This window comes from Microcaecilia unicolor, chromosome 5, assembly GCF_901765095.1.
Source record: "Microcaecilia unicolor chromosome 5, aMicUni1.1, whole genome shotgun sequence".
NCBI lineage: Eukaryota > Metazoa > Chordata > Amphibia > Gymnophiona > Siphonopidae > Microcaecilia > Microcaecilia unicolor.
The window spans coordinates 70,165,335-70,189,507 of NC_044035.1; the positions used below are offsets into that span (position 1 = coordinate 70,165,335).

The 24,173-nt window shown below is 42.9% G+C and overlaps 1 protein-coding gene across 9 annotated transcripts in view; it reads left to right on the top strand.

The window, feature by feature from the left end:
* Positions 1-11,041, top strand: part of JAKMIP3 (Janus kinase and microtubule interacting protein 3) — a 215,414-nt gene extending 204,373 nt beyond the window's left edge. For 5 of the 9 annotated variants that reach the window (XM_030202974.1, XM_030202976.1, XM_030202975.1 and 2 more), the window contains exon 22: positions 10,008-11,041. In XM_030202974.1, the coding sequence (XP_030058834.1) occupies positions 10,008-10,265 (258 nt within the window). In that variant the 3' untranslated portion in view covers positions 10,266-11,041. Of the gene's footprint in view, positions 1-1,433; positions 1,507-10,007 lie in introns of all 9 variants that reach the window. The other 4 variants (XM_030202979.1, XM_030202981.1, XM_030202983.1 and 1 more) reach the window with 1 other exon arrangement.
* Positions 11,042-24,173: the final 13,132 nt, after the last annotated feature.

Below are 24,173 nucleotides of genomic sequence, written 5' to 3' on the forward strand. Positions count from 1 at the left end.
TCTCAGGGAGGAACTGCAGCCGGCGGCCGCGTTGGGCCAGTGGTAGTCCCGGAAGAGTGAGAGGTAAGCCCACGTTGGGCTTACTACCGCTCTGTAAAAGGGCCCCTAAATGCTGAATATCCACACCTAACCGGCTATGTCGCGCTGTATAGCCAGTTAGGTGCAAGCTGCTAACCGCAGATGCTCAGCGTGAGATAACCAGCTATCTCCCGCTCAATATCAGAGGTTAGATGCTGATATTGCTGAGTGGAGTGGAATGGCTGTTGAGTGGAGGAGTAGCCTAGTGGTTAGTGCAGTGGACTTTGATCCTGGGGAACTGAGTTCAGTTCCCAGTGCAGCTCCTTGTGACTCTGGCCAAATCACTTAGCCCTCCATTACCCCTGTTACAAAATAAGTACCTGAATATATGTAAACCACTTTGAATGTAGTTGCAAAAACCTCAGAAAGGCAGTATATCATTTCCCTTTCCCCCTGATATGTTATTTAATCGTTTAGCAGCCATCTTCTGGCAGGTTAAATATCGTGGGGATAATCTTTATTTAAATTGGTTCAGTTATTTTGCATTTAGCAGATACATGGATCATATATCTTTCCATATACTTCAATTACTACGGAGAAAGTGAAGTAAAATATTTATATGATGTCAGTCACTATTTTATTTATGTTTCCAGCATTTGCTATAATTTGTGTTGAACAGTGGATTGTGTTTGCTTAAGGGGCCCTTTTACTAAGCTGTGTTAGGTGCTAACTTTGCCTAATACAGTAAAAATGGCCTGACATAGGACTTGCTAAAGCATTCTGCATTAGTTTTGCTAACCACACAGTTTATAATTTTGTATATTTTTTTGGGATGGGGCGTGTCGGGGGCAGGGAATAGGTGTGGATGTGCTAATCAGCTAGCATGCTGATATTACTGCTGTGCTGACTGGTTAGTGCATCCATAATGCGAGAGTCCTTAGTAACTCCTAAATAGGAGGCGGTAAGTGCTCCCGCATTAATTTTTTAAAAATGGTTATACGTTATAATATAATAGAAAAAGGCCAAATTTATAGCCACACTGGAAATGGGCTTACAGCATGGAAAAGATCTGCATAAGGATGCACTAAGCCCTCTAGTGCAGCTTAGTAAAAGAGCCTCAAAATCTCTTGCACTCAATGCATCTTGTCTACAATGACCTCAGCTTTGTACAACTGTTTGTATTATAACTCTTTTACAACTTGCCATTTTGTTGACATTGCTGCTTATTTTATATTACATTAGCTGAATAGTTCTTAAGTAAAACTTTTTTTATTTCCTCTGTAAATGACATTAGCAAACAATGCCTTGCATGTTTCCTCATTTCATTGAACAAGTGGTTCTTGTTTTTCTGTGTAGCTGCGGTCTAATTCTCAATACTGTTTCCTTCCTTTTCTTTTCTTTCCCTTTTTTTTCAGTTTTTATTTTTGTTTTTATTTTTCTCTCTAGCTTTTATTCTCTGGTCATAATTAATTCTAATACCTAAGAAAGGTAAGTTCCTTCTCATGACCTAATTAAGTCTCCCAACCTGCACTAAATCTGGGTTGTGAGAAAATGGTCAATCTTGCTTTTGTATTTTTAATGCTTACATTTCAGGCTGGAAAGTATGGACATCTGTGAATGTTTTTCTTTTTCATCCTGCTAATCTTATCCACAAAGTGGATTTGTTTCATGGCAAAGGGCACTTAGATATTTTCAGATGTTTTTAGCATTTAAATATTTATGTTTCAATCAGTAAATGTAACTGAGGCTTTTCTTATTAAAGGGAAGAGCCTTATATGGAAGGCTGACCCCTAGCAGTAGTACTACAAGACTACTGCCAGGGGTCAACAGGCAGCAGTTTGATGCCAGGATCCAATGGCAAGGGAGTGAAGGGGGACTGCTCCCAACTTGTCCAACCAGCTGATGGCCTCTGGGTACATCTCAGGGGTTCTCAAGGAGTCCAAGGAGGTGGGGGAAGATATTTGAAGGATCAGATTGGATCAGAGAGTGATCATCCTCAATCAATGGATGTGGCATCACAGGCAACAAGCTGTGTGGCATCAAAAGTAGCAAGAAGTGCAGGGACACTGCTACCCCAACATTTGTTTCAGCATTGAAAAGCAGGAACTTCTTCTCCACCAAGCCCTGACATGCTGTTTAGCATTCCTGGGGGGGGGAAGCCCAACAAGAGGGTCAGGCTGATAAAGGAAGTTGTGGAAGGTGATAGTCATAGCTGACACCAAACAGGGGGTGTCGCTCTATATTGCATGCAGACAGGAACTGAAAGAAACTATTCAGAGAGCATCTAAAATATTGCCTCATCCAGGACTGAAAGAGGAAGACCATTTATGCCATAGAAGAAAGGATGAAGTCCAAAGCCTGTAAACCAGGCTTTACAATGCCTATATGATCCTCTTTACAGTGAATCTTGATAAGTGCTGTATTCCTGTCATTTCTGTCTTTTTTCTTTCCTCTGTTTCTTTCTCACTCTTCTTTTGCTTTTTTTTCTCACTTTTTCCCTTCTTGCTCGCTTTATCCAAAATGCATCTGAACTAGGAGTCAAGTCAGATCAGTCTGCAAATCATTTTGCATGCATGTGAGTCATTTTCAGCATGACTACAATCTGTGTTTGCTCAAGGTTGAAGTACTTTTCAAATCTACAAATATTCACATTAATTGCAACTAATTTAAGTACCATGCAAGTTAGAAAAATCAGATTAGAACCAAGTCAAAGCTGACTAACTTCCCAGGCAAATTAAAATACATTGCATATTTGCAGATCTGATCCTGCTTTGAACCTGGGTTGGGAGGAAGTGGCTAATACTGCTGTTGTATTTTTATTGCCTAATTGCTTCTGTTTCAGCCTAGAAAGTATGGACATCACTGCATGTATTCACTCTGCAAATAGAAAGGAACAATGCAACTTTGTCATTTGCTACTGTATTATAATTGATACTGTGCAGAAGTATCGCTGTATGCATTAGTCTAGCTTCAGGCACTTGGGACAGTGACTTTACATACAGAAGACAATTTTCAAACACATTCGCCCAGGTAGTCGAGCAGTTACTCATGTCAAGTCACAGACTGAAAACTGCCAGGGACCAAAAGAACATGCAGTGGGAAACAGTGCAGGTACTTTTAGAAGGGGAGAAAAAGGGGCAGGATCCAAGTCAGAAAAGGCCCAGTACATACATGTCCCAAATTAACTCTGAATTTTCAAAGAAAAACTCTGTAGGTAGCTTCCTTTTGAAACTTAGATTGCCCCCATAAAGACTTAACCAAAGTGCATGCCTGACATCTACTGAACTGCATGCAAAGGAGAACGCTCATTTATTGGAGGTGCTCTTCTGTACTTCAAAGATGATCTGAAGCAAAAAACAAACAAACCAAAATCCATCTACTGTGTGAGCTTAAAGGATGCTGTTTTTCTGTAATTAAGAGCACAGTTTGAATTGGTTGTTTAACCTGATTCTACATTGCTTCCCAACTATCACTATTGTTAGGGGCCCTTTACAGCATGTTTAACTCAAAAATGAATGTACAGTAAATGCAAATTCAATGTGGTATATACAGGGGGTATGTCTAGCATCTGCCCTGAATTTACCATATAGAGCAGATGCTTACTACACTACTACCTATGGCACTGCATTACTTATAGTTGAAGATAGTGCAGGAGCACCACACTACCTGCCACTGTATGTAATGAAGTACAGGGCCAACAATAAATAATTAAAACTGTCTGGTGAGAAACACTCTCCCTCCACGCCTTCATCCCTTCCCCCATCTCCCCAAAACACTCCCGACACCGTCCAATATACCCCCTAGAACTGAATCCTGCCCCTCTCTCCCGATCACAATATGCAGATATCTCCAACAACCCAGCCCCTCAAAATGCTCTTGACACTCCCCTTACACAAACCCAATAACTAACCCAAAATCCTTTCCCCAACACCTTCCTAACATCTTCCAACACTAGCTCCAGTCCTCCCAACCCAGGATCCAATGGCAAGGGAGTGAAGGGGGACTGCTCCCAACTTGTCCAACCAGCTGATGGCCTCTGGGTACATCTCAGGGGTTCTCAAGGAGTCCAAGGAGGTGGGGGAAGATATTTGAAGGATCAGATTGGATCAGAGAGTGATCATCCTCAATCAATGGATGTGGCATCACAGGCAACAAGCTGTGTGGCATCAAAAGTAGCAAGAAGTGCAGGGACACTGCTACCCCAACATTTGTTTCAGCATTGAAAAGCAGGAACTTCTTCTCCACCAAGCCCTGACATGCTGTTTAGCATTCCTGGGGGGGGAAGCCCAACAAGAGGGTCAGGCTGATAAAGGAAGTTGTGGAAGGTGATAGTCATAGCTGACACCAAACAGGGGGTGTCGCTCTATATTGCATGCAGACAGGAACTGAAAGAAACTATTCAGAGAGCATCTAAAATATTGCCTCATCCAGGACTGAAAGAGGAAGACCATTTATGCCATAGAAGAAAGGATGAAGTCCAAAGCCTGTAAACCAGGCTTTACAATGCCTATATGATCCTCTTTACAGTGAATCTTGATAAGTGCTGTATTCCTGTCATTTCTGTCTTTTTTCTTTCCTCTGTTTCTTTCTCACTCTTCTTTTGCTTTTTTTTCTCACTTTTTCCCTTCTTGCTCGCTTTATCCAAAATGCATCTGAACTAGGAGTCAAGTCAGATCAGTCTGCAAATCATTTTGCATGCATGTGAGTCATTTTCAGCATGACTACAATCTGTGTTTGCTCAAGGTTGAAGTACTTTTCAAATCTACAAATATTCACATTAATTGCAACTAATTTAAGTACCATGCAAGTTAGAAAAATCAGATTAGAACCAAGTCAAAGCTGACTAACTTCCCAGGCAAATTAAAATACATTGCATATTTGCAGATCTGATCCTGCTTTGAACCTGGGTTGGGAGGAAGTGGCTAATACTGCTGTTGTATTTTTATTGCCTAATTGCTTCTGTTTCAGCCTAGAAAGTATGGACATCACTGCATGTATTCACTCTGCAAATAGAAAGGAACAATGCAACTTTGTCATTTGCTACTGTATTATAATTGATACTGTGCAGAAGTATCGCTGTATGCATTAGTCTAGCTTCAGGCACTTGGGACAGTGACTTTACATACAGAAGACAATTTTCAAACACATTCGCCCAGGTAGTCGAGCAGTTACTCATGTCAAGTCACAGACTGAAAACTGCCAGGGACCAAAAGAACATGCAGTGGGAAACAGTGCAGGTACTTTTAGAAGGGGAGAAAAAGGGGCAGGATCCAAGTCAGAAAAGGCCCAGTACATACATGTCCCAAATTAACTCTGAATTTTCAAAGAAAAACTCTGTAGGTAGCTTCCTTTTGAAACTTAGATTGCCCCCATAAAGACTTAACCAAAGTGCATGCCTGACATCTACTGAACTGCATGCAAAGGAGAACGCTCATTTATTGGAGGTGCTCTTCTGTACTTCAAAGATGATCTGAAGCAAAAAACAAACAAACCAAAATCCATCTACTGTGTGAGCTTAAAGGATGCTGTTTTTCTGTAATTAAGAGCACAGTTTGAATTGGTTGTTTAACCTGATTCTACATTGCTTCCCAACTATCACTATTGTTAGGGGCCCTTTACAGCATGTTTAACTCAAAAATGAATGTACAGTAAATGCAAATTCAATGTGGTATATACAGGGGGTATGTCTAGCATCTGCCCTGAATTTACCATATAGAGCAGATGCTTACTACACTACTACCTATGGCACTGCATTACTTATAGTTGAAGATAGTGCAGGAGCACCACACTACCTGCCACTGTATGTAATGAAGTACAGGGCCAACAATAAATAATTAAAACTGTCTGGTGAGAAACACTCTCCCTCCACGCCTTCATCCCTTCCCCCATCTCCCCAAAACACTCCCGACACCGTCCAATATACCCCCTAGAACTGAATCCTGCCCCTCTCTCCCGATCACAATATGCAGATATCTCCAACAACCCAGCCCCTCAAAATGCTCTTGACACTCCCCTTACACAAACCCAATAACTAACCCAAAATCCTTTCCCCAACACCTTCCTAACATCTTCCAACACTAGCTCCAGTCCTCAATAGAATAGTGACCTCCCAATCAATACCCCTACAACCCCAGAATCTGCCACCCTGATGACAGGATCTGCACCCCTGAATTGAGACCCCAGCACAAGGAGCCCATCCCCCTCACTAAGCCCTACCCTTCTGATTAAAAAAACCCACCTTGTTCAGGGCTATCCTTCTCCACTCCTGATCCCCCTGGGAGTTACCAAGGAGTCAACATTGGTTTATTTATTTTTATTACATTTGTACCCCGCGCTTTCCCACTCATAGCAGGCTCAATGTGGCTTACATGGGGCAATGGAGGGTTAAGTGACTTGCCCAGAGTCACAAGGAGCTGCCTGTGCCTGAAGTGGGAATCGAACTCAGTTCCTCAGTTCCCCAGGATCAAAGTCAACCACCCTAACCACTAGGCACTCCGGGTGGCAGTGATCATCCTTTGATGCCACCCGGGTTGGTGCCTGATTCAAAATGGTGCTGATGACACCTAGAATTTGCCTTTTCATACTACTGCTGGGGTCATCCTTCCAAATATAGAGTAAATGTCTGTATATGGAAGAATGACCCCCTAACAGTAGTATCACAATACTACCACTAGAGGTCATCAGTGCCACTTTGGAGTCAGGCACTGACCAGGCCAGCAGCAAAGGAGGATTACTACCACCAGGACCCAATTCCCCAATAATGCTCACCCCTGGGTAAGTCCCAGAGGAGATCATGGGGTGGAAGGAGGTAGACCTGAGAGGAGTAGGTTTTCTTGATTGGAGGGGCACAGCTTAGGAAATCGGGTGGACTCCTTATGTCATCACTCCAATTAAGATCAAGGAAGTCTGGCCTGTAACTGAAGTGTAGGTTTCTGGCAGTGTCTGGCTGTTCACTGGTGGGGGGGGGGGGGGGGGCATAGTTCTGTAAAAAGGCTAGAGCAGAGGGAAAAGAGAAAGAATGGATGATGGGAGAGGGTGGGAGAGACAATGAGCCCAAAGATGGAAGGAGAGATAAAGAGAGAGATATTGGACTGGGGGGATGGGCAGGGAGAGAGTGATACTGATATAGGCATGGGAGGTGCAGAAGAACAGGAAGAAAGAGGGAGAGGCTGAACATAAGGAGGGACAGGGTGATGCTGGACACAGGGATATGAGGACAAAGAGGACAGATGTGGAACTTGGGAGAGGGATAGGGACAGGGACTCAGAGGGGAGATTAAGACAGGACACAGAGAGATTGATGGTGGACATGGAGAGAGAAGAAATATCAAATTTACCAGAAACCCTGGAAACAGTACAAGATGAATGGGTCTCAGGCGTGGATAGGGGTAGGGGAACAGAGCAGAAGATGGATGGGACTTGGTGATTGTGTGGGAGAATTTTTTGGAGGGGGGGAAGAGCAGTGAATTATGGATGGGAGAGATGGAGAAGGAATTCTGAGGGGATAGGGAGGACTTGGCAATTGGTAGGTTTGAGTAGGGGTGTGTTGATGGACTAGGAAATGAGTGAGAGTGTGAAATTGGAGGGAGAAAGAGGATGAAGTGTGGGGAAAGACTGAGACATAATGTGAATGACCTGGAAGAGAGGAAAGGGGATGAAAGGCATTGAAAAGGGATGGGAGTATGGGAAGGGGGTATGAGAGGAAGGGGAGAGGACTCTGAGGAGGCTGAATGAGGGTGGACGTGGGGTTAACGTGATGATGAAAGAGTCAATAGGAGATGAGTTAGAGGGTAAGAGATAGAAGAATAGCCTGGAGGCAAGGGAAGGAAATCACGTTCGTTGTTGATTTAATCTTGAATTGATATTCTCTTGTTACTATGTAAGCCGCATTGAGCCTGCGATGAGTGGGAAAGCGCAGGATACAAATGTAATAAATAAATAATGAATATGACTGTTGGGCAGACTGGATGGACCATTCAGGTCTTTATCTGCTGTCACTTACTATGTTATGTATGAAATAGAGACAGGGATAGAGCTGGACTGGTGAGAGGATGAGAGGCAGAGGACAGTAAGTGAGGGCTGAGAATGAGAGTACTGAGGATGAAGTGGAGGACAAGAGAGTGAGTGAAAGATGGAGAGGATAGGAGACTGGAGAAGGAGAGAGACAGAGGGAGCAAAGGAAAGTACTGGAGAGGGGATGAGAGGTAGATGGGAGGTGAAAAGGAGAAGACTAAGAAGAAGATGAGAGAAATGGTGAATTAATGTAAAATCAAATGGGAGGATATAAACACAGAGAAAAGTGGAAAACACTTGAAAAATGTCAGTGGCAGAAAGATATAGAGAAGAAAAAGAAGAAGACGAGGAAAGAGAAAAAAATGGAAAGGCAAACCTGGAAAAGAATTTGGGAGAAGACTGACATAAGGGAAGTGGAAAAGAGACTGGCACCAGTCCAATTACAAATAAAGTGCCCAGAAAACAAAGGTAGAAAAGAAAGATAGTATTTCATACTTTTAAAGGATTGGAATGTCTATGCTTTGGGAAATGTACTTTCTATTTTTATGTTTTGCAGAGTACAGGAGAAAATGTATTTTTGTTTCTCTTTTACAAATACTGCAGTAGTGTCTGGTTTTCTTGGGCATGGGTTTCCATTTGAATTTTTATCTGCTTACCATTTGTAGTCCCCTGGCTTTCTTGGGTGGGGGCAGGACCGCCGAGAGGGGGGGGGCAAAATTCCCCAGGCCCAGCGCCAGGATTTCTCTCTCTCTCTCTCTCTCTCCCCTGCTCCTGCCGGGTCCCGAGTGATCGCATCCCAACAGGAGCAGGAGAGAGAAAACTCCGGTGCCACAGCCGGGCCCCCCTTGGCAGCTGGGGAGGACCTGGAGGACCAACTCCAGCACAGCTCTTCTGCCCAGCTAAGTGGCGGCTTTTCCTCTCAGGGCGCATGCTCGGTTTTGAATCCGAGCATGCCCTGAGAGAAAAACCAGCTGCAGCAGGGGCAGGCAATCAGCAGAAGACGTCTTCTGCTGGCAGGGCCTTGGGATCCCCGCCAGCCAACAAGGTATTTTGGCAGCGATCTGGAGGGGGGTGGCAGCGGCGACAATTGTGGGAGGGGCGGCCGCAAACTAGGTGGGGGGCGGTGGCAGCAGCCCTGCCCTGGGCCCGGTCCTAGGCCCAGTCCAGTCTCTCGGCAGCCCTGGATGGAGGTCTCTGTTTCAGTTTTTATCTGCATGCCTTTTGTAGTTGTCATGCCCAGGTCCAAACCACTCCCATGAGATTTTCTGGAGCTGGCAAATGTATAACCGGTTAAGTGCGATATCCAGCACTTAACCGGCAATGGGTTACCGCATAAAGATAGGACCGACTTTTATGTGGTTCTATTTATGCAGTAAACATGGCTGGGTAAGTGTTGAATATCGACACTTAATCAGCCAAGTGCCGACTCTGCCTCTGAAATGCTCCAAAAATACTCGGTTTTTATTTCGGTGCTAAACAGGTATGTTCAGCGGCACTAATCAGTGAAAATTAGTGGTTGGCCCCTAAAAGGTGATTTTTAACCAGCCAGGAGCCATTTCTGGCTTGTTAGATTGCTTTGAATATTGACCCCTGAGGTCCTAAATTTGCGTCCTATTTTCAGCCAAAATTTAGAAGCATAACTTATCAGCTGAAAATTCCTCTTGATTTAGGAGTTTAAAAGTTATGCTTATACATTTAGACCTGCCATAAGTTGCCTAGATTTATAAGCCTATTTGTTACCCTGTTACCACCTACTTTTTATGCTCCTACATTTAAGAGGTTAGTGAAATTTTGAGTAAAAGGTTATGTACTCAGCCCTAGTAAATTTTCAAAGAGGCCAATTTATGAGCATAACTCTCAAGAGTTAGGAATATAAATCCTTTGAATATCAGGCCTACTATATATATATCTATATCTACCTATCTCTTCATATTTTGAATCATCAGGTGGCTAATCATAATTTACATATTGTTTCAGATGATTTATGAAGTTAAGAATGCTGGATTAGAGCATCACCATACATTGTCAAGAAATATGAAGACAATCAAATACAGATTGTTTAACAGGGGAAATTCTCATTCTGTGACTCTTCAACAGATTAGATTTGCAGGAATTTTTTTTAAAGGAAATCTGCTGTGTCCTGCATATAGAACTTATAATTTGTTTGGAGTCAGATGTAGAACTTTCCAAGAAGAAAAGCCAAATTTTTTTTTCTGCCTAACGCTGCAGTTTTAGTTGCTTGAATTGACTACAGCTTTGTATAAAAAGCAGAATATTGATTCATATAAAATGAATATATTTTGGTTCCCTGCCAAGCAGGGGAATAAACTGCTTCTGTAAAGAAGTGCACAGTGATCACTTCCTGTTTTGTATTTCACACAATATATTTCATTATCACAATTATTTTGAATGTGTGGCTAAAGGGCGACTGGAGACTGGAATCACTGAAACTGAGGGACCTCAGAGGAGAGATGTGAAATGAATGGGAAAAAAAGTAGCAGCTCACTTCCGAGTTCCTGGTGTTCAATTTAAGGTGAGAAGTATGACCAGTAAGATGGATGCTACTGAACTAGCAGTGGTGGGATTTGTTTTTTTGTGGCACAGAGTATGCTGAAAATTTCTAAAAATGCATTGGCAACGAGCCAGAAAGTTGATCTTTACACAATTGTGAGAGTTAATTTTGTGCTGAAAGTTTAGCTAGGCACCTAAGTTTCTGCTGGTAAATGAAACAACTCTAAGCGTCCAGTCTGGAAAGCACACATTATCATTGATCAACCTTTAGAAACTGAGAAGAAATATTGTATGGAATAAAAAAAAAAAAAAATCCATGAAGACTGGGAAGAATGTAAAGGAAAGCACATCCATAGAGTTCTCCAAAAAGTAACAAAACTAACAACAAATGAATGATGTACCAAACAGTGGATGTACAAACATGTAGAATCTGGTTTCTCTCGCAAACCTTTGTGTTGCTTGTTTTGAAAGTAACAGCAACAGAAAGCAACAAATTAAGACGAAACTGTTCCCAATTGCTTATTTTGAAAGTAGCAGCACAAAGCAATGAATTAAGACAAAACTGTTCCCAATACAAGGAACACCAAGGAGAAAAACCACAGAAAGGTAAGAAACAAAGTGTGCTTGAGACAGATTCAGAGGTCGGTGGTAAAAGCAAGGCATGGGTGCTAGCTTTGTATTCGCAGTGGGTACGTGAGCATTTTCAGATACTGAGAAAACTTCTTCACTGTGTACATGAAGAGGACCATTTTCAAAAGAATGTTCCAAGTCAGAACTGGAACTTCATAACATCCAAAACCCCATCCATCTCACGCCATTTCGAACAGGAAAAAACATTGGGATTTCCTGTAAAGATTGAAAAGAATGTTCTTGAGCTGAAAACTTCCAAAATTAATAGCCATTTTCCAAAGATGAAATATCCACAATATGAACACCAAAAAACCAGGTGCAAAAATGTCTGTCTGGCATTATTTTACAAAATTGGCCATATGGGCATCTCTGTAGAGCAAAGGGTAGCCTAGTGGTCAGTGCAATGGACTTTAAAAACAATGCTACCAGGAACAAATCAACCTTAATTTCCATTATATTTTATTGTGAGCCCTCCAGGAACAGAAAAAAAACCTACTGAACCTAAAAGTAACAGCACCAAATAGCCATCACGCTTGCAGGTGACTTATAAATTCAGGTACAGTAGGTATTTCTGAGTTCCAGGAAGGCTCACATATGTATTTCTAGTTTTGTAATATTACAATATCTACCAATAAAATTATTTGACCAGGAGTTAAACTGGGAGTTACACCTGGGTCCCATGTTCAAAGTCTACTTCACTGACTGCTAGGCTACTCTTACAATAGCTTACTGTTCTATTAGGAATGGCCATAATAGCTGAAACTGGCATAGAACCTGGTGTTCACTGGCACATTCACATCTTATAGGGGTGGGAGGGGGTCATGCCTTCATTCCTTCAGTGGTCAGCTGCTCAATCAGGGCACCTTTTGTACCCTGAACATGATTGAAACGGTCTAGAAAAAAAATCCTTCTTTTTTGCCATGAATGTTTCTTCCTGTTCCAATATCACTGAAAATGTCCTAATTTTGGACCCTCCCTAGTTCTGCCCAAAACACTCCTCCAACACACCCACTTGCTATTTGGAAGAACTGTAGTGTAAGACGTCCAAATTCTGCCTTTGAAAATCATCATTTGGATGTTTTCGGCAGATGGACTTTTTTTTGGCCATTTTGAGATGTCCATCTAGTGGAAAGTAATGATAATGAGAGGAAGGACCTGGATGTTGGGTTAGAAATGCCTGATCACCGCAACCAAAATAGTAGCACTTCTCAGTCATCTTCTGGAGGCATACCTAGCCAGTCCGGTTTTCAGTATTACCATAATAAACTTGCATGAGAGACATTTCCATCCTTTGGGTCTCCAATATATACAAATAAATTTCATGCATATTCATTGTGGTAAGCCTTATTGGCTAAATGTACCTTCAGGAGAGGGTTGAGAAGCATTGCAATACACGGCCAAAAGAGGAGAAAACAATGCTGACTTGCTCAAAGCAATGGTTTTATTGCATCAATCTTCCAAAAAAGGAGGCAAGATCAACCAACACAAAGCAGTGGCAGGGCTCTGAGACATTTTGTGATATTCTGTGACATAGACAGGTTGTTAAGCTTGGGAGGATTTTGTAGCTACAACAGTGAAAACAGAGGCAACCAAGAAGACTTTGCAGGTCAAATGGTCTTAATTTGCAAACATCTACTGTATTCCCATAGATAAATATATTTAAACTTTTTAATGTGCTGTTCTAGGCAAAGTATAGAGTAGCTTCAACAGCCAGTTAAATCATCCCCAAGTAGAATCAGTAGACTCTCTATTCTTAAACAAATCTTCTTTATTGTAGTACTCATAATAAAGAAAATCTAGCTTGCAGTTCATTTGCTTAGACAGAATTGTTGCATTCTGCACAGAGTATGCATCTAGTCACTCCAGAGGCAAGGAGTTCACCAGAACCTCAGCCCAGCTGAGAGGAAAAGCTGTAACTCTCAAAGGAAATAACGGGAGAAACTCAGGGTAAATAAAAGGGGAATGATTTGGGGAAATGGTGAAAAATCTTGATGGAATTACAGTAAATTAAGGATGGATCAGCCCCTAGAACAGCTGCTGATCACAAAAGCATGCTAGCAAGACTAGGCTCTCACAAAACCCTACAGGGACAGAGAGGGAGGGCTGACCCTAGCCCAGAGCCAACAGTTAATAGCAAAAGCTTAGAAGGAGTCAATCACAGGATACTGCAAAGTATAGGGAAGGAAGCCCCAGTACACAGTGCTATCTATACACAGACAATGCAATTAAATACAAATAGTACTCAAATATGCATAACAATATACCCTGTCTCCATGAATATGGGGGCAGAAAAATTAATCTGGATATATTTTTAGGGATAAAAGTAACTTGGCATGCCAAATGAGAAAGATACAGATTACAACTTAAATAGAAAAAGAGTAGGTTTTTGTTTCATAGAAGTAATATTAAAACATGATTATCAGTTTGAATGTAAACAGTGACTTTATATGAATATGTTTACATATTTTTGACACTATAACAGTAAGCACATACATTCTTGTTGATGTATACAGGTCTTTCAAACCTCAGCTAATCTGATCATATTTTTAGAAGTTGAGGTGCTTATTTTAGAAGTGCCATTCGTGTTTTGGACATCCATAAATCGGCATTTAGATGCCTATCTTGCATAGATTCAAAGTTTCAGTTTTGCAAGGTTGGGATATGGATGTCTAAAACTGAAGCATGTCCAAATGGCATGGAGGTGTTGTCTGGGAGTGTAATGGGTGAGCCCAAAAATAAATATGTATTCCCCATTTCAGAAGGGTAATGAAAATTTACATCCAAAAAGATAGATGTTGAGAATCAGATCTGCTACCTGGATGTCCAGGTTTTAAAACAGTGCTCCTATTGAGCAGCACTTCACTACAGGGATTAGGGGAGGCCACCTCCTTCATCCCCAGTGGATGTGCTCCAACCCCCGGCAGATACTAATTTCTGATGACCGGAATTGAATATCCAGTTTATTTTTGGCTGGTTCAAATTTAATTGGCCAAGCCGATATTCAGTGCTAGCCGGTTAAGTGTGAACTGGCCAAAGATAGGCCTGGTATTCATGCGGCCAAAATGTGGCCAGCAAACTTGCACTGGAAATCAGTGGAGAGCAGGTTATATCACGTGATATAATCAGCTAGCCACTAGCCACTAACCATGAATTTTTAGCGGGTTATGGCCAGCCATGTCCCACTGGTTATGGGGCATTATACAGGCCAAGTGCTGATCCTGGCCGGTTAAATGCTTTTGAATACCGGGGCACATGTCTGTAAAATAAGGATGGGCTGTTGTTTGCGATGATATAGGAAATGCCAAGAACATATCCTATGTTGTTGCACATCATTACCAAATAAAAATTAGCAGAAAAAACACATTTCATGTTTTGTCATCTACCAATAATAGTGCGCACTGTTTCCTGATAGTGTAATTACCACACATGTGCATGTGTAGACTTGAGAAGAGTGAGTCCTCATTTTGAATTAGTGTGCCCTCTTTCCACATAATACACACTCCCATGAATTCTATAAAAATTGTGCATGCAAATGTGGGTGTTCGACCAATTTGCCTGTGCAATATAATTATATAATGAGTGAATTAGTGCCAATAATTGGCTTTTTAACAAGCAATTGTCACTAAATATATTTAATTAAAACCTACATTTGTAAATTCCCACACTTATATTTAACGCACGGCCCAAAAAAGAGGGCATGGGAATGGGAGAATCATGGGCATTTCAGGGTGGATCAGGGGCATAGTTATGAGTTACACATATAATTATAGAATATGGAGGCTCCATGTGTAAATTTAGGTATGCTCATTCAACTTGTTGCTTCAACTATTTGACTAAGTCAAATAGTTGAAGCAACAAGTTGAATGAGCAACTGTTTATTGATTGAGCCACTTCGGATGGTAAAATTTTATTTGTTTCAAAGATAGTGGTATCGTCCTAATTGTTAATTAAATTTAGGTATGGGCATTTGTACCACATTTTCGTTGGTGTAAATGGTGGTGCCTAAATTTACATGCAATCCCTGAGTGTAAGCACTATTCTATAAACCACGCCTAACTTTAAGTATGGTTTATAGAACAATGCTTTTTTCAGTGCCAATTGTTTGGCACCATATATAGAATTTAGCCCATGTCCAAAGAGTGTTCACTATTATTAGAAACAATGGACAGAAAAACCTAAATTAAATGAAAATTCCTGTAAATGATAAAACGACACGAAAAGAAACTTTTCTGACTGCCCATCTCTATTCTAAAATGGCTCACATAAACATTTACTTGTATTTTGCTCACACCTTTCTCAGTAGTGGTACACTGGGTATTTTCTTTATCCCTGGTGGGCTCACAATCTAATTTGGTACCTGAAACAATTGAAGGTTAAGTAACTTGATCAAGGTCACAAGGAGCAGCAGTGAGATTTGAACCAGCCACCTCTGGATGTTAAGAGTGGTGTGTTCTAACCAGTAGGCTACTCCTCCAGCACATAGACATCTCTGGAGCCATTTCATAGCGTAGACATTCTTACGCGTCTCTGGAGCCATTTCATAGCATAGGTATTCGTATGCTGCCACAGAGCTATTTATGTTCCTGTGTTGCCCAGTTGATATTTTAGACATATTTCATGCTGCACATCACCAGGCATATGACTGGCCATTTCACCATATATTTTAGGATAGATCTACATTGGCAGATTCTGTTTGTAAGGGACCCATTTTACTAAGGTTGCATGTTGCTGACAGAATAGCACACATAAATACTAAGAAGCTCATAAGTATAAAACGGGCTTCTTAGTATTTATTGTGCACTAATTCCATTAGCGCGCACTAAGCTTTACTAAAAAGGTTCTTAAGATAGTACACGGAATTGCAGATGTTGCAACTTGGAAGTCTAAATGCTGATTTGAACATCCTATCTAAAATGTTACTCTAAATGTGATTTGACAAGTTTATACAATTCAAGGACAGGATGTGGGATTATGATTGACAGCTTGTCCAGAACAATCTATCATGAACCCAGAACCAAGCAAAGAGGATTCTTCAATGCATGGTAAAATAGAGTGCACTCACGGCAAAATACTGCTATATTTTTCTTCATTCCCCACAGAGTTTTATTTTGTGCAACTCTGGAATCCATGATACACAATTAGACACAGCACAATTGCAGAAAGTTTCCTTTTTACTAGGGGGTCCTTTTACCAAGCTGCCGAGAAAGGGCCCTGTGCTAGTGGAGGAGACCATTTTCCCACGCACCAGGGCCATTTTTTCCGTAGCCGGTAAAAGGTCCCCCCCAAAAAAATGGCTAAGATAACTCTTACTATGTGGCCATGGCATTGGGGAGCCCTTACCACCACTCATTGAGATAGCGATAAGGGCTCCCGCACTAATCCAGCAGTAACCAGGCAGCATGCAGTGATGCCAGATTACCACCGGGTTATCACCATGCAAGCCATTTCCAGTGGTTTTCATTTTCCATGGAAATGGCGTGCGCTCAGGATAGGACTACCGCTGGGTGGCCGAGTTGGGCCGGCAGTAGTCCCAGAAGAGCGAATGAAAGGGCCCCTAGGTAGGGTTAACCATATGCTCCAGAAAAAAGAGGACACATTGATCCAGTCCAGGTTTTGCTTCCATTGAAAGCAAGGGAAGTAAACCTAGACTGGCTCAATCTGTTCTCCTTTTTCTGGAGCCATATGGTAACCCTAGCTAGAAGGCCATTTTGCTTTCCTCTCCCTCAGCTACTGCAGCGTCAGCATAGAACACTCAGGAGGTTTGACTAACTGGGGACCGCAGGAGTGTGCTTGGCCCATTATCTGGGCTGACGCCAGTAGGTGGAGCTTGTCACCCTATCAATTACATTTGTTTGGGTGTATCAAGATGGCAGTGACCTGCATTGAGGAGAATGAAAACCTCCTTGGGTGGACTGACTTCAGCTGTGTGATGTCACACTGTTCCTGTTAATCCAACCTCCTTGGCCAGAGGCTTTTAACGTCCTACTCTCTGCATGAGCCCTGCCCTCCTGATGAGACAGCCTTATGGAGAAGAAGCCTAATGGTTAGTGCAGTGGCTTGAGGACCCGGATTTGATTCCCACTGCTACTTCTTGTGACTATGGATGAGTCATTTAATCCTGCACTGCAGAGGCATAGCTAGGTGGGTAGAAAGGGAGCAGCCGCATCCCCAGACAGAGTTTGAATAAAATGCTACAATGCAGATCTGCCCTATTTTACAAAAGGTCTGCTTCCATTGCCTCAGTTACAAAATGAGTGCATTATATAATATGTAAACTGCTTTGATTGAAACCTCAGAAAGGCAGTTATCAAATCCCATTCCCTTATACCACCCACTCCCTCACACGTGAGTCCTTTTACTAAGCTGCTGTAAAAAGGGGCCTGTGGTAGTGTGGGCATGTGTTTTAGGCTCACGCAGGGCCATTTTTTACTGCATCTGGGAAAAAGACATTTTTAATGGGCCAGGAAATGGCGTGCACTAATATTAAGAGCTAGAGCTGAGCACTTACTGCCACCCATTGATTTAGGCAGTAAGGGCTCACGTGCTGCCCATTGTGGTAACCATGCAGGGTGCGCCAACTGCTGATTACTGCCGGGAATCACCACGGTAGAAAATTATTTTCTACCGCGGGATTTGGCATGCTCCAAGCTCAGAATTACCACCGGGCATGTGCACTAGCCTGATGGTAGTGCCGATTTGGCGCATGTTTTCCCGCACATTAGCCCGCCCGCGAAGGCCTTAGTAAAAGGGCCCCAAGGTCATTTAAATAAAGTACAGAGATGTCAAGTTACCCAGTTCCAGGCTTGAGATTTTGGGACAGTCCTGGATTTCTGAACAGCCCATCCTGGTGCATTATGGAACTTACAGAACTGATTTCAATGGGTAGGATACTACAAATCCCATATTGCTTTGGGGTATAAGTTCAAAACCAGGAGTGGCCATAAAGTCTCCAGCCTGGAACTGGGTAACTTGACATCTCTGAAAGTGCATCAAGCAGTTAACTCATGAAGTATAACAACTGCTGTGATGATATAACTCTTAGCATATGCTAATTTCCATACCAAGTGCGTAGCTTGGAATGGAGCAGGAAATGGTCAGGTTAAGGGCATGGACTGTACACTGTCACCACTGCAGAGAGTTGAGGAACTTACCACCTCACATTAGTTCAGAAGAAGCAGTAAGTACATCTGCATTGTCGATGTATGGTAAAGGACTTTTTCTCTGCTGTGACTGCATGGGCAGATTCTGGAAATGCCCTGAACAGTTACTATATAGGTACTATGTACAATTACTAGTTGTAATTACTATGTGTTAATTTAAGCACCATAAGGAATTGAAGTGGTTGAACTTTGCTAAGCTGCTATGTGAACCTTTATACACACATTCATATCACACTACTCTGAAAAGACTCCTGATGCGACAGTAGGTTTGGCCATTTAATCCTGCAGAATTTTTTGGAGCACTTTTACTAAACTGTAGTGAAAAGTAGCCTTTTTTCACCCTTTGGATTTTTCCTGCACACAAAGGACATTTTTACAGCAGCCATAAAAATGTTCTTGTTGTATTTTTGTATTAATGTTGCCAATAGTGCACAACCATTTTAAAAAAATGTACCACATGATCACTTACCGTCAGCAATTTTGTAGGCAGTAAAGGCTCACATGTATTGTGTGCCAATGTACAGTAGTTGCACTAACTAGTTAATGCAGGAATTCCTACTGTCTGTCCCAGACAAGCCTCTCCAAAAAGACCCATATTTTTAGTGATTGTTAGTGTCCTCACATTTGGCAGGTACTGTAGGATGCCTGAGCGCATCTAGCAGTATGCCATTTTAAGCTATGTTAGGCGCACGCTAGCACCTAATGCAGCTTTGTAAAAGGGCCCCTTTGAGAATTAATCTAATTCCATTCCACCCTCCCCTGACCCATCTCTCTTCATTTAGAATCTGCCTTCCAAAGCAGAAGTGGAATAAATATAAAAGGCTCCCTGCAGCCAAAAATATGTTGGTGATTACCTGTTGCAACCTGTAGCTAGGGAGTCCAATTGGTGAGTAATTGTTCTTCTGCTTGTCCTCAAAGAAAACCAAGTTACTTACCTACAGCAAGTGTTCTATATGGACAGTGGGATTAAAGTTGTAACATACCTGTCTTCTTTCTCAGGTGTTGTATTCTTCCCTGAGCTTTAGGAAGGATTGAAGCATCCCTGAACCATACAATTTTGGGTCATATAATTTATGGGGGACAGGAGCGTTTATGGGGGAGAGGAGTGTTTACCAGCCTCCAGGCCAGTCAACAAGCTTACCCGCCTCCATTCTGCCCTGCCGACCAATCAGCGTGAGCCTCGGCTGGGGTAAAACTGGTCGCGTGGGATAGGATACCTTTTGACAAATTGACCGTGAGTTATTTGTTTTACCATTGGTTTCCACCAAAGGTCTATAGACCCCTGAGGCAGGCCCTTGTGGCCAAAACACGATTTGTGTCGGGTCGTTTTATTTATTCTAATAAAGACCTTGTTTGGGAAACACCATTTGTGCGAGGGCCCCCCTTTTTTGGATCCACTGGTTGTACATTTGGAGAGGAGGGGTTTTACATTTGATATACTGCCTTTTGTGGTACAATCAAAATGGTTTACATAGTCTAGGGAATTCTATATATGGTGCCTAGTGTTATACACTTTCAGCACAGAAAAACGTTATAACGGAAGCAAGCACTGTTCCCCCAGAGCTGGTTGTGAGTCCTCCACCTACAGTCCTGCCAGTGGGTGGTGCTGTTTCACTATCACATTTTCAATAGGGAGATACAGGCAAGCTCTGCAGGACTCCAGGGAACCTGCCTGTCTCTAGCAATTATAAACACAATATCGTAGCACCACCCTCCACTGGTAGCAGTTAAGTTGGAAGGCTCCTGCTCAGCTTAGAGGGAACAGTGGAAGCAAGGTACTGAAGCAGCCCCAAAATAGCAGATCTGTGCAGAATTCCTGCCCTGTTATAGAATAATCCCTAAGTGTTTCCACTCAGATCTAAAAAAGGGGGCATAACGATGGGAGAGACAAGAGCGGGTGAGGGGCATTCACTTAAAATGTGCACAGTGTTATAGAATTTGGGGGATCCGTACCCAACTTGTGCACCAGAATTTACACCTGGTTCAAGTTGGGTGTGGATTCTGGTGCTACATACTATTCTATAAAGGATACCTATCCCAGAGCATCCTTTATAAAATACCATTCAGCACCGATTTTTTTTCAGCGCCATATACTGAATCTAGCCCATTATGTACAAGGACAGTAGCAGCAGGTGGAAAGTGCCACACATGTATGGTAAGCTTCTCAAAAGCTTCTAGATGTATCTAGACTGGAGAGGCTTTCTCACATTGGGCTCCATCAGTTATAGTATCCATTGATGACATCTCCCATAGATGAGGACTTGTATCCTGCTGTCCGCAGCATTCATATAAGCAAAGCTTGCAGAAGAGAAAATGGGACAAGTGCCCAAGATAGTAATAAAGTGACTCCACCAGGGCTGATGGTATTCCAGAATGTGGTGGATGCCTTCTGAAATGTAAAGGAAATTGGGGCATGCCAGTTGTTGCTAAGATGAGAAGCTGTTTTCCAATTCTGAGAACATGTTAGAACATTAAGAAAAACATGCAAAATAGGGAAGACTGGTATATTTTTCTTTTCTGTATAAATGCTGCCATCTGCTGCACATGCCTGTAAGCTGATGATATTACTGTGGAGTGGAGGAGTAGCCTCCTGGTTTTTGCAGGGTTCTTTGATCCTGGGGATCTGGGTTTAATTCCCACTGCATCTCCCTGTGACTGGGCAAGTCACTTAACCCTCCATTGCCCCAGGTACAAAATAAGTACCTGTATATAATACGTAAACCACTTTGATTGTAACCACAGAAAGGCAGTATGTCAAGTCCCATTCCCTTTCCCTACTGTGTGATGTATGTGAGAGAATTTCCTGTTTTAACAAAATGCAGCCCAATAAACATGCACTTTTGTCAATTCTGCAAACAAAAGCTATTTCAATGTCTTTGAAAGGGGGTCATCATACATCATCCTATATAATAAAAAGCACCTCCGACGTTCTGAAGCTGACTCCGTGGCACTAAACCTTGAAGCATTCGTGCTGTCTGTAACTCCATCTCCTGAATCGACGTCAGTACTTTTTGGTACTTCACACGCAAAGCTGACCAACCAGAGGTGAGAGGGCGAACACAAAATCTGACCAACCAAGGTGGGAGGGCAGGCGCACAGCGGCGAATGGATCGATCGTCAGTGGACCTGCACACTGAGCTGTGCACGGCAGTGGAGGTTGGCCGGTTGGCAAAGGGTCAGAGATTTGGCCGGTATCGTTAGGGGCAGGGGAGAAAGGAGCATCGCTGGGTGGCTGGAGGGGGGGGGGCAGAGGAGAGAGGAGCATCGCTGGGTGGCTGGAGGGGGGGCTCGGAAGAGGGGAGCATCGCTGGGTGGCTGGAGGGGGGGGGCAGGGGAGACAGGAGATTCGCTGGGTGGCTGGAAGGGGGCAGGGGAGAGAGGACAATCACTGGGTGGATGGAGGGGGGCAGGGGAGAGAGGACAACAGCTGGGTGGCTGGAGTGGGGGCAGGGGAGAAAGGAGAATCACTGGGTGGCTGAAGGGGGCAGGAGAGAGAGGAGATTCGCTGGGTCGCTGGAAGGGGGGCAGGGGGGAGAGAAGAGCATTGATGGGTGGATGGAAGGGGGTCAAGGGAAAATGGAGAACTGCTGGGAGGCTGGAGGAGGGGCAGAGGACAAAGGATAATCGCTGGGTGGCTGGAGGGGGGCAGGGGAGAGAGGACAATCGCTGGGTGGCTGGAGTGGGGGCAGGGGAGAGAGGAGAATCGCTGGGTGGCTGGAGGGGCAGGGGAGAAAGAGAAATCACTGGGTGGCTGGAGGGGGAGCAGGGGACAAAGGACAATCGCTGGGTGGCTTGAGGGGGGGCAGGGGAGAGAGGACAATCGCTGGGTGGCTGGAGTGGGGCAGGGGAGAGAAGAGCATCACTGGGTGGATACGGGGGGGCAAGGAAAAATGATAATCGCTGGGTGGCTGGAGGGGAAGCAGGGGAGAGAGGAGAATTGCTGGGTAGCTGGAGGGGGTGGGCAGGGGACAGAGCAGACACGCTTGCACCCAGCAGTCTCACTCTCTCTGTCACACACACACACTCGCATATTCACTCTCTCTCACAGTCACTCTCACACACACACTCTCAAACATACACACTCCAATAAAAACCTTGCTAGCGCCCGTTTCAATTGTGTCAGAAACGGGCCTGATTTACTAGTGTACATATAAATGGTTGCTGGGCCCACCCATGATGCCAACAAGTATTTACTGATTCCCCCCCCCCCCCCCAAAAAAAAAAAAAAATAAATAAAAATAAAAATAATCACAGTGAAGATTAAAAAATATAGTGCCCACAAGATTTATGCACAGGTCTTGTATTTATTTTATCTTAATGCATTTGTTATACTGCCCATAATCATTAGAACATCTAGGGAATTTACAGAAGTAGAAACGCATACACATAAGAGAACTAAACACACAGAGGGAAGAAGTTGCAATCTATTAAAAGCAAAGGATATATAGGACCAAATTCTATAAATAGTGCTGAAAAATTGCTGAAAAAAATGAGTGCTAAGCGCTATTCTATAAATGGCGCTCAGCATTGCTGTTCCTTGTGACCACATTTTTTGAAACTTGCAAATTAGTTGCAGCACACAATATTTTACTCTGTTGGTATTTGGTATATTTTACCAAGGACACTGTTTTTTTAGTTGGTTTTTTTTCCACATGCCGTGTAAAGTGTCTGCATGAGTTTGTGTTCACTGATACCCACACCCATCTGGATTGATTTGTTGACTCCTGAGGTAGGTGCCCCTGCACCAAAACACAGATGTGTCCAGTCCACCTAATATAAATTGCTTTTTACCTTGAGTTGGAATTCTAATGATCCTTCCCTTCTTTCTTTTTTGCTTTCTGCCTTGGTTCTTCTTCTCTTTTGTTTTCACTTCAAGTTGGGTGTCATTTATAGAATAGCGCCTAGCGCCAGGATACTCTCCTAGCTTTTAGATGTGAGGGTTTATACCAATTGAAACCTGGTGTAAATCCCCACACCTAAATTAGGCGTGGATCAGGCATATTCTATAACAGTGCACGTAATTTCTTGGAACGCCCATGACCCACCCATGCCCTGCATGGCCACACCCCCTTTTCAGATCTGCACACTAGAATATATGTGCACATCTATACAGAATATGCCTAGCAAGATGTGTGTGTTTATTCTAAATTGTTTCCAATTAGCACCAATAATTGATTATTAGCCCCCAATTATCTATGTTAATTGGTTTGTTGTTTCAATTAAAATGTGTGCAAAAATTGGGCATGAGGCCAAATTTTTACACGCAATTTTGAGTACCATATATAGAATTGGGGGATAAGGGATACAGGATGTGTTAGGCCTCTTAAGATTTAATATCTGTAAAGCCTTAATATCCTGTAGTATAACCTCGGCACACCAGCACACATCTGAAGCCTCTTTATTTTCTGAAATTTCCTTTATTGAATAAATGTAGATAGTTTACTCAGATGGCAACAGAGACTCCGTAATTCTGAAAGCTGAATCAATGGTTGGAGGTAGAAATCTGAAGAAAGGCAGCTTTATTGCAGAGGTGAGAAAATAGTTAAATGGATGCCAATAGTTCAGAGCTGGGTGGCTGGAATGTGCAATATCTTATTAGTGAGATATTAACGAGGTAAAAAAACGAGCTCATTACCAAGGGTTTAGCATTACAAGTGCTGTCTGAAGCAAGATGGAGAATGCCTCATGGAGAAAGAGAGGCCAAGAAGGGGCTCACACTGGCCCAGGGAGGAGGAGGTAAAAGGAGCAATAGGGACAGAGCCTGCAATCAGGTAACAGGGGTGGTCCCAGAGGGCAGCCCTCGATTGGAGGGAAAGGTCATACCTGGCTGACCTCTCAGGAC